This window comes from Pyxicephalus adspersus, chromosome Z (genome assembly GCF_032062135.1).
Source record: "Pyxicephalus adspersus chromosome Z, UCB_Pads_2.0, whole genome shotgun sequence".
Lineage (NCBI taxonomy): Eukaryota > Metazoa > Chordata > Amphibia > Anura > Pyxicephalidae > Pyxicephalus > Pyxicephalus adspersus.
The window spans coordinates 53,681,859-53,693,402 of NC_092871.1; the positions used below are offsets into that span (position 1 = coordinate 53,681,859).

The 11,544-nt window shown below is 36.3% G+C and overlaps 1 protein-coding gene across 3 annotated transcripts in view; it reads left to right on the forward strand.

Moving 5' to 3' along the window:
* Positions 1 to 10,143, forward strand: part of WDR31 (WD repeat domain 31) — a 34,383-nt gene extending 24,240 nt beyond the window's left edge. For 2 of the 3 annotated variants that reach the window (XM_072430087.1, XM_072430086.1), the window contains 4 exons: positions 2,518 to 2,585; positions 4,134 to 4,275; positions 5,437 to 5,599; positions 6,067 to 10,143. In XM_072430087.1, coding sequence (XP_072286188.1) covers positions 2,518 to 2,585; positions 4,134 to 4,275; positions 5,437 to 5,599; positions 6,067 to 6,227 — 534 coding nt within the window. In that variant the 3' untranslated portion in view covers positions 6,228 to 10,143. The remainder of the gene's footprint in view (positions 1 to 2,517; positions 2,586 to 4,133; positions 4,276 to 5,436; positions 5,600 to 6,066) is intronic. The other variant, XR_011923323.1, reaches the window with a different exon arrangement.
* The last annotated feature ends 1,401 nt before the right edge of the window (positions 10,144 to 11,544 follow it).

Consider the following 11,544-nt stretch of genomic DNA (forward strand, 5'->3'; position numbering starts at 1 on the left):
GTACAAAGCATTGGTCAGACCATATCTGGAATATGCAGTCAAGTTTTGGGCACTAGTTCACAAAAAGGATATTGTGGAACTGGACAGAGTGCAGAGAAGGGCAACTAAACTAATAAAAAGAATGGAGGAGCTCAGCTATGAGGACAGATTAGCTAAACTGAATGTATTCTCCCTTGAGAAGAGACATTTAAGGGGGGATATGATCACCCTGTATAAATATATAAATGATCCACAGTGTTCTCCTCAGAAATTTTTTTCAGCCGGGTGGTAGGAAGCTGTAGCCAGGTGGTAAAAAAAGGGGGTGTGGCAAAACACGGCAAATTTAGTGCTCCCAGTTGTTTATGCCATGGGTATCCAGTAACCTCTTATTGTTTCAGTGTTCTACCTTCTCCCAATTATTTGTTACAACTTTGTAATGCCTGCTCCGTTAGTATATCCAATTCTGGGGGGCTGCATTTGTAGTAACTAGTATCTATGAGGGTCCCCTGTACACCCTGAAAATTACAGGTCATTGTGACATACAGTTTAGGAGATATGGAGGTTTGTACACAAGAGGTATGTACACAGACATCAGACTTCACACGCAGAGCTAGAGGTGGATACATTTCACAGGCAGTTTTTTTTTAAACAGAAATCCGAGCTTGTGCTATGAGATAAGGGCGGGGCTGCATGTGTCTCCTTCACCTGAAGGCTGTATGCTCACGTCTCATCGGCAGCAGCAATCCTCTGAACGGATGACACAGAGAACAGAGCAGGCTCACTGAGATCCGTGCATCCGAGGATGAGAGGTGCCGAGAGCTGGGCAGGGCATTCAAAGCAGCCGGGCGGAGCAACCGGCTAAAAACCTCTGGGGAGAACTATGGATCCATATAGATTATTCCCCATTATTCACTTTGAGATCTTTACAAAGAACAAGAGGGCACTCTAAGTGTCTGGAGGAAAAGAAGTTTAAGCTTTGGATAGGGAAGGGATTCTTCACTGTATGGTCTGTGAAAATGTGGAATCAGCTCCCTCAAGAAGGAGTTTCAGCAACTACTATAGATTGCTTTAGGAAAAAGCTGGATGCTTTTCTGGAAGCACAGAATATAACTGGGTATTAAGGCTTTAAAGTAAAAATAACAGTGACTGTTGATCCAGGGAACATCTGATTACCTCATGGGATCAGGAAGGAGTTTCTTCCCCCTGTTGAAGCAAATTGTACCAGGTTTTTTTTGCCTTCCTCTGGACCAACTATGTTCTATAGGGTTTTATATCTGAGATAGTCTGATATTTAAATTCTGTGTTCTCTTTTTAGAGGACCCATAATTCTCTGTGATACCAGTTCTTTCAGTATACATTTTTAAATATATACAAGCATAAACAAAACATAAGTTTAAAAGAGTTTCAGTTAAAATAGTAAAATTGGCCCTAAAGTTTAAAATTTTCACCATTGGTTTAATTTATTTGCAGATAAGAAGAACAGGGATTTTTATGCCAACCTAAACTAACATCTACCTAATAAAAAGGTTTTCTTTTTTAAATGACAGAAGAGACTGTTCTGTCAAAGATGTAACCATCTCCATGACAGTATTTTTTGGGTACACTGAGCTGCAATTTTGCAGTTATTTGTAGTGTCTTGGACATTATTCTTTGCCAAGCGGAAGTAATTCCCTTGTACATGCACAGCAATTATGTCATCCATACATGTCCAATGAAGTTGGCAAAATCCTATTCCAGAATAAGACTGGGCGAGTGAGGAAAGCATGGACATCACAATCTTGGAGTTGTAATAGTGGCAGGTAAGCAAGCCATAAACTTGCAAATATGCTATTTGCACACTATGGAAAAAACTCCTGTAGACACAAAATAAATAATATTGTGACAGTTTAGTTTTGCTTTAACTTTTTTTCTACAGCCTTTTATTTAAGTAATCAAACTGTGTAGATCAAAAGGTAAATCTGTAGTTGGTATTGCACCATAGGTGTTTTGGTGTAGACATGGCACCCTCTTTATTAGTATCAACTCTTCACAACTTTACAGTGGCCAAATGCAAAATGGGTCAAACTTAATACAGTGGTTAGAAACAAACAAGGAGCACTGGCTGCAATACCTGACTTTCTAGGGCTGTCCCCTACAGTAATACATTTTCACTACTGGATGTTCCCAGTCTTTTTGTTGTCATTAAACCTGGAGGACATACTGTAAGTGCATGGTTTTATAGACCCACTGCCTGGGGGATGGGCTTCATCACAGTATCCTCCACTCACATGCATCAAAATGATGCAGCAACCAGCACTTATAATATCAGTATCTAATATTTTTTATGCCAGTTTAGGAATGTCACTTCATACAGTTACATATTCATTCATATGACACTTTTTTATTAAATATACTTGTGTAGGTTTGCTTTGATTTGAAAATACTGTCATGCTCACCACAGCAGGACAGCATAAGGGGCAACCAATGATTTATTTGGCCGCTGACCCGAAAGTTTCACTTGCAAAACTTACTATATAATATTTGCTTCCTATTCTGTAGGTAACACACCTCTGCTGGGTTCCTGGAGAGTCATGTGTTGTTCAGACCTCAGAAGACAAAAGTGTCCGGTTAGTAACATGTCACATCATCAGTCATTGCTGTAGTATATTAGTACTACTGTAACTAATATTATTTTATATCTTTTATATATATCCAACCCCAGTTACAAATGAGTATGTTAGTGCTGACATATCATAATGTATAAAATATTTTCTAGTCTAATACATTTGAGCGAGACCTATATATGGTTTTTTAGACTGTTCATAATGGAGCAAAAAAAGTGTTGAAATATCTGGCATGAAAGTCTCTCCTACTAATCTGGCTTTAAGCTAAGATTGTAAGCTCTTCAGGGCAGGGTCCTCTCCTCCTCCTGTGTCACTGTCTGTATCTGTCTGTCATTTGCAACCCCTATTTATTATACAGTGCTGCGTAATATGTTGCTGCTAAATAAATCCTGTTTAATAGTAATCTGATCCAGATTTTAGTGCTGTGTTTATCTTTTTTAAGTGGTCAGTTTCACTTCAGTTTTTCTACCTCTTGCACAGGGAATATTTTCCTTCTCTTCTGTCCTGGAGGTGTCACCAATAAAAGATTTCCCCTCACACATTCCAGTGAAAACTGTAAGATTTTTCCCAACACTTTCGACCCTAATGACCGCAATGACCCATTCCACCAGATCAAACAAAATGGTAAAACTTCCCTGGAGAGAAACAAAAATAGTAAAAACCTGACCGATACTTTAGCACTCAAACCCAAACAAGGTCTGTTTTTAATATCATTCTCAATTCAACTTTTGGGTAACCATTCTCCAGACTACATATACAAATATCTAAATCCTAAGCAAAAGCACCCCACCATTCCATATTCCTCAATGCAAAGCCTTAGCTAGACATACACCATGCAAAATGTTCATTTGGTTAGACACTCAAGTAGACGAAAATATCAAATCAGTTTTAATAAATGCATTCAATCAATTTTTGGTTAAAATGATTGACAATTGATTGGTCAAGTTGGGATTTTTCTATTGAATGGTTAACTACCTTTTATAATAAAAAACATTTTTTGTGTTATGATTGATTTTTTCTATTAGATATATTAGTGAAATTGATTCAGGTCATTTATAAATCAAGTGGATGGTACATTCAATATTTTTAGTTTATCCATGTGAGCCTTGCGCGAGTCTCATACCTAAGCAAACTATAGAGAAGCCATGAGGGTTTACATTGGAACCCCCTGCTTCACTTATGTACAAAATACATTGTTTATTCTATTCAAAATACTAATATTATAACTGCTTGAAATCTGAATTCGTATTGTCTCCCTACATTCCCCTGCATTCCAGTCTGACAGTAAAAAGGCCTGAACAGAAAAAGGAAATACAAATCTTTTGGCATAAAAAAGAGTTTACATTATTGTTTAAAGCAATGTGTTTAGAGGTTTGGCTTGGGTTTGTTTTTCATATTTCCAGATATGGGTATTACAGTTGGGAAAAAAAACTTATGCAGCTAGACACCTCACGTCCTACATTGGTCCTGTAGGTGTCACTGTGTTTGCAGGTGATTCTAAACTTCTTGTATATCTTCTGTTGGTTACTAGTCTATACATTTCTTTTTCAGTGTCTGGGACATCCGTAACCTGCAGGTGGCTCAAATGTTCCCAATGAAGCAGTACATACAGATGCACTGTGATGTCAGTGAAGATGGAAATTACTGCATGACCAGCAGCAATGGCTTTGGTGGACAGGGCTGCGAGGCTACGGTGAGAGATCAGCTCATGCCCTTCTCTAACCAAATACAAATTTAGTTTTTTTAAAGTCAACCTTTTCAATAAAATAAAGGCACATTCATTTTAGAATGCAACTTGTCTGCTGTAAGGAAATGTAACAAAAAATGCTGAAAATATGTTTGCTGTACATGAAATTCTGGTATTGAATTCATTTTAAATTAGAACTACTCTCCTGTAAGGGACTTCTTTAAATTGCATTTGTATCTATTGCATACTTTGTTAATATTTTACAGAAGTTATTGCCCTTTCTATAAAAGAATAAAAAAAAAAAAAAAAAAAAACGTTTTACCATGTTTTACCAATCATCACAATGCTTGTGCTGACATAAACAGCATTATGTAATTTTTCTGTACCCCTGTGTAGCCATCCCTTCTTAGTTTAATACACAATCTAGACAACAAAACTTTTGACTTTTATTATAGAATAATTCTTTCCAATTTTAGGCTGTTCTTTTGGTAATCAAGATGTAGTAAAAGGTGACACAAATGTATTGCTTGTAAAAATATAATGTACTAGGCTAGATATTGCTTTTTACGTAATTCCAAGCTTTGAGGTGGTAGAATATATTGGTTGGATGTATAGGGTGTAATGTTTCTTTTATTATATATTATATAATATAACTTAAATAAATAACAAATACTAGGGTATATACCTGTACCAGCACCATATTGCCAAACACTGTAAACCACCAGACTGAGTAATGATCTTATGTTTACCCAGGGGCAAGATAGAGAAGTTCATTGTTAGGGTTTTTCAATAAAATACAATGTAGTTTTTTCTGCTTAAAGTTAAAAGTAAATATGTACTAAATGAACAAGTTCAGTGTCCTGTAGCTCAAAACAGAGTAATGTAAAAATGTTTGTTATATTTTGTTTGCTTTTAGTATGTTACCTTGTAGTGCTCAACAGGTCACACACGTTACAGTTGTACTACTCCTGTTGATTTACCAACAGCTAAGTAGTATAAATTGATTGCATTTACACTGAAAAGATTGTCACTCATATATAGTCATTGGTAATACAAAAGAGATGTAAAAAATTGTTGTAACTTGTGGTTAATTTTAGTTTTTTTAGGGTTCTAGTAAGAAATTAAAGTGCTTCAAATTTCAGTTAGTGGTAATGGTACTTTTTCCAGTTATGGGACCTTCGACAGACAAAAGAAAAGGTGTGTGAATATAAGGGGCACCAGCAAAGCACCACATCTTGTGTCTTCCTTGCAAAACACACATGGGACACCCCACTTGTGGCCACAGCATCACATGACTGCACAGTGAAAGTCTGGGAACGTGACACTGGAGGTTGGTAATACACAGCATTTAATGTATAAAGTTGAAGGGCGTCAACTAATTATTACTGAGATGGTGGCTGCAGCCACTAGCTTTTCTTTGAAGAGAAAGCCTCAGGTACAGATACTACTTATACCACCTTTTGAAAATGTAACTTCTTGAATAACCTTTGGACAGCTGACATTGCTGTGATTGTAGCCAATCCATTTACTAGATAATAATGACATCACTGATGGTGCAGCCTATCTATTAGATACCAGTGACAACTATCTATTAATCCGAGACTAGTTACATAACTAAGAATACAGCCATTCTACTCACTGGAGATCAGTGACATCACTGAGAATACACTTTATCTATTCATCAGAAGCTGATGACATTATTAAAAACGAGTGCGAATTTTAATGGAAATTCAAATATCAAAAAGGCACCTGTTTATGTGGGTTCTTTATTTTTGTTCTTCTTCCCTTTTACCTTAGCATGTTTGAGCAGCCTGTTCTTGGATTGCTCTGGGCCATTATCCTCCTTGGCAGTCTGTGATGAAATTTCCATCTTGTGTGCCAGCTTTAACTCAGGAATCCACTCCCTCCGTATACAGAGCAGCCTGGGAGCCACACTACAGCAAGTCACCAGCTTCTAATGACAGAAACCAGACTACTCTACCTTCATCAAAAGACCAATGCCTGAAAATACAAAGTGTCAAGGGATGGGCTGGAGGACAGTCCTAATAACTTCTATTTTTTATTGTATAAAACTGACAGTATGGCAAGTTACACCAAATTACAGCAAGCATGGTGGATAAATGGGTTACCAAAACATGTTGTCCATGTGACCTTGTGAAGTACACTGTAAAAGCCTTTACCTAGGATTTTAGAATTACTGAAAGATTAACCTACAAACCTGCAGAATTGAAAAATTGGATCACTGGATCCTTTATTGGAGTCATTTGGTTTAATCATGGCTTAGATACTTTGCTGGAATCTCTAAAGACAAAGTTTTGCCTATTATTTTTTAGAAGGTATGGCTGATTAAGGCCTTATATAAAAAAAAGTTGTTGATTTTCTGGTATCTGTTGGTTCCCACATAATCTAAGCATAGATCCTTTTTTGAACATTTTTGGTTCCAGGCCTAGTCTATGCGGACACCCTTTTCTAGAATGTTTTGTTTCCAAGTCTAATTTAGGCATAGATCATTTTCTGGATTTTTTTTGGCTCTAGGTCTAACCTAGGCATAGTAATTTTCTCTGATATCTTCCTGTTCCCACCTAATCCAAGTTTAGATGCTTTTTTAGAATATTTTGCTTTCCGCCTAATCTAAGCATAGGTCACGTTCAAAAAGTATTTGGTTCCAGGGCTAACCTGTGCATTGATCCTTTTCTGGAGTCCTTTGGTTCTAGGCCTAACCTAGGCATTCATTTTTTTTTTTTAATATTTAGATCTGATTTAAAATCTGAATTTCAGATCCCAATTTTTAGATTTTTTTTTTGCTTCAAGTCTTAGCCTAAATCAATATTTATTTTTTCCTAAAATCTTTTGGCTCAATCTGGTCCCAAAGTTTAGTAAATAAATTACTGATCCACTTCTTTTTGGTCTGGCCATTTTTAGCTCTGCTTCCTAAATTTTGCCTTTTATCTAGATTTTATTTTTGAGATGTTTCATGGCTTTTACATGCGAACGTGGGCATGATAGCCAGTCTTTTAATCATTGAATTAATGTTGACAGAACTAGAATATTGAGCTTGATATTTCACATCATTCTTACTGTTTGAAATTTAATTTATTTGTCTTGTATTTTTTAGCAGGGAGCAGTGATTATGTGCAGAGTGCAGTAACCCATAGTGGACACTTACATTTTATCAGTGTATAGCCATCTTAATCTGTTCCAATTTGCTGTCATAGGTGAGATTTGTAGCACTGTCTATCCATAGTTACTGTATTAGACAGATGCACTAGTCTCAGCCATGTGACTTTGTGGCTACACTTGATAGATTTTTGGGAAATAGGATGCTTTTTACTTGTATATTGCTGTTATTTCATAGACTTTGAAACTCCATATGTTGTTTTGTAGAAACTGTGATAATTTTTTATTGTATTTTTATACAGGCTGTCACATGTCAATTATTGCCACAGAACAATATCACCATGTGTTTTAATGGAAACCTCTACTGAGAGAAATACACAAGCAGTCATTTTTTATGTCTCCTCCTGATAATACTGGTTTTCCATGAATGAAATATATCCTTTGTCCTGAGAGCAAATATGCAGCCAGTGAAACTTCAACTCCTGATCTGCCAACTTGTTCTGTGTAACATACAACATAACATACAACATACGGAGGTCGGATGATCAGCATGAAGGGCTGAACTCTTTTTTTTTAGCTTGACAGTGGTCCCTCCTCTAATATAGAGTACCTTTTGCTGTTCCATCTGTAGTACTATGTACACCCAAAGGATGGCAGTGGTGAGCGTTTTCATTTCAGGATGCTGTTTTGTAGAATGTAATGTATATCTTTGGAACTTGTAATCATGTTGTAGATATAAAGTAATGTAAAATGTTATAGTTTTGATTCTCTTTAGTATAATCTACCCTTAATGTAACATATTGCACATCACATATATATATGTTATTAGGCATGGTGTATTCTTTTCAGACAATATTTTGAGTTATACACCTCTGCTATATTTCTTAGTGGCTGGTGACATCAATATTTCTTAATCAAGGTTTTCAGCTCCTTGTGTCACCCCTGCTTTTATCCTCTCTTCCAAAATCTTTTTTCAAAAAGCTGTCAGGTGACACAGGAAGCAGTTTTGGGTGGCAGATCCTCAATTGCACAACCTACTATGCAAACTTCCTACCTTCTATATTCTAACCTTGTTCTAACCTTCTATAATTCATCCTTGTTACATATTTACTTACAAGATGTACATAGTTTATTATTTATTTATTAATCAAACCATTGGACATTAAAATATACAGGCACTTCCTGTTTTTACATAACAACTGCATAGTCATCTTTGTCATGCACACTTGTTAGTAGATTACAAGCAACTATGCTTACACACACTTTTAAGAAATAAGACCTTATTAAGATTCTCATTAATTGTCACTGGTGATCAGCTGAGGTGACAGTGGGAATAAACAAACACTGTAGTGTACAGAAAAGAAATCTGAGCAACCTGTTGTGTGCTATAAAAGGAATGAGATCTCATTGTCAGTTGGTTATCCAAATCACTTTTGGTAATTTGGCATGACAGATTGCTTAACAACATCATGCAATGTTGTGGGACATTTGTGCTGATACTAAATATTCACCAAAGATAATTACAAAGGATCTTCTTCAGCATTAAATAAAATTTTTTTTACAGATCTTAAGGCAACATTTTGTTACATAGGGGGAACCCTTGAAATACCTTCCAGGTCCTACTGAGTCCCTTATTTAATTACTATATCCACAGCTCATAGTTTATTAGCATGATTTGTGGTGTGGGGACAATAGAGTTAAGCTGCGTACACACGTGCAATTTTTGTCGTTGGAAAGGATCTTTCACGATCCTTTCCAACGACAAAGGACTACACGACGCATGAACGGTGCTGTACATACAGCACCGTTCATGCTCTATGGAGAGGGGAGGGGGAGAGCGACGGAGCGGCACCCTGCTGCGCGCTCTCCCCCTTCCCTTTCATTAGGATCGGTTGTTCATTGTCCGTGGATCCGGCAGGTCGGTCGTTCGGACGATGGACGACGACGACTGTACACACGCCAGATTTTCTGACGTGTGTACGCAGCTTTACATCTGGGATGAGAAATTTGGAGAAAGTTTTACCCAAACAAAAAAAGTTGTGCACATGGTGAGCTGGTCATTTGTGTGGTCAAGAGTGGTCCAAAGAGGTTTTTGTTGGATATTATGTAAAATAATCATTTGAGATTGAATATGAAAATAAAAAATAACTCTTTTACTTCACTCAATCTATTTGGCACTCCTGAGTTATTTTTAAGCCACAATCGAAATGTTTATGTATTGGTATTGAACAATTCTATATGGTCACATTGTAAAATTCAAAGTCTTTTAGCTGACCTGTGAAATGTAAATATACATTGCTTATACCTATTCTAGATGAATAGTTTGTTTAGTAATTTGGTGGCAGCTTGTGCTTTGCATAAACTTTGAATGAAGGTGCAGCTTTGTGATCATTTGTCCTGCCCTGTTCTGATGATCTGTTTCCCATTGTGTGTCATAGTTCTCTCTCAGTGCTACAAGTCTTGTCATGTCCTATTTATTCTTTGTTCAATACCTGCCATTCTACTACTCTGCTCACACCTAGTAACACAAACCCTGCATGCTGGTCCAATTCCAATAGTCTGCTCTTATCTGCCAAGTGTCCACAATGACCTCTTATCACCTCCTGATTATCAAATATTACATTGCAATTATCTGTGAGTAGATAGAGAACACTTCCAGCCTTTAAAAAGAAGTATATTATTTTAAAGAAAAAAAAAATTTAAATAATGTAAAATAAATTATCACAATAAAAATATTTGTTTTAGTTTTTAATGTTTTATATGTTTCAATGTAGTCATTCTTTATAGTGGTGGAGCTTCGTGTTTGGCCAATATTCTACCTGAATATACGATGAAGAGGACCTCCCACTTAACCTAATGGTCTGCCTTCATGTTTGCCCCTCCCCTTTTCAAATTATCTACTGTTTGCAGGTGTAAAATGTAGCTAAAACAAAAAGAAACACAAAATACCAATATACCTATGATTATTGAAAACTGCGTAAGTTATCACAATACAAACTCTCTAGTTGGCTATATTAAACTTCATATACACATTAGATTTTTGTCATTGGAATGGATTGTTTATGATCCTTTCCAACAACAAAAGACTGAAAGATGCATGAACAAGTGCTGTACATATAGTGCGATTCTGATCTATGAAGTGGGGAGGGGGAGAACGAGAGTGTGGCACCCCATTGCACTCTCTCCCCTTTACTTGCATTACAGTCGTTTGTCGTTCATGAATCTGCTAGGACGGATCCATGAATAATATCGGACAAGCACTGTTCACAGATCAGATTCTTTCCAATACTAGCCCTGAAGCGATAATCAGACGAGAATCATCTGACGCATGTACGTAGCCATCATGGGTTTGGTTGAATTCTTTTCGTGATTGATCCTTTTTTTTTCAATATCCATTCATCCACAAGGAACAAATAAGCTTCTTAGTTAATAAGTTTGTTTTTGTAACCACTCCAACTAACATCATGTCTGGATGGTTATCAACCCTGCAGTACACTATTACATATGTACCTGCATGAAATGATATCTCATACTCTGTATAAAATTAGAATAAACATAAATTACCTCTATTTAATGACTAAGCTTTCATTTTAATGGTGCTTCTTGTCTGGCTTACTGTGTGGAAGCCGGCCTGTACCTTATCTGCCTAGAGACCCCCCCTGGTTGTTGGAAGGGGTAAGATGAGCTGGCAGTTTTTATTCTCTTTATGACCAAACTTCTGAAGCCGTTCATCTGTAAAACGCATTAAGATTGGAAATATTGAGGTTATAAATGTAGTGACAAAGCAACTGATTTAATTTACATAATGTTGTCAATTGGAAATATGTATCAAATAATGCAATGTTATATAAGATGTAATCTAATAACCTCATGGAGTGGAGAGATAGATTTTAATTAATTGTTATGAATGTTGTTTTGATGTTTTAATGTTTATATATATTAAAATTTATGAATTTCAATCAATGAAGTCATTGGTTGAAAAGGTAAGCCTGAAAAGTTCCACCTCAAAAGACATTTTATACAAAATTAGAATGATTTCCTAAAAGTCATTTGGTGTTAGCTGGTAAATGTTTTTAATTGTAGTCCAGATCCTTTCTGGATCTCCCAGGTTCTCTCATTATATTTTATCTTCTCCAGTTCTAGGGAGCTTTTATAAAT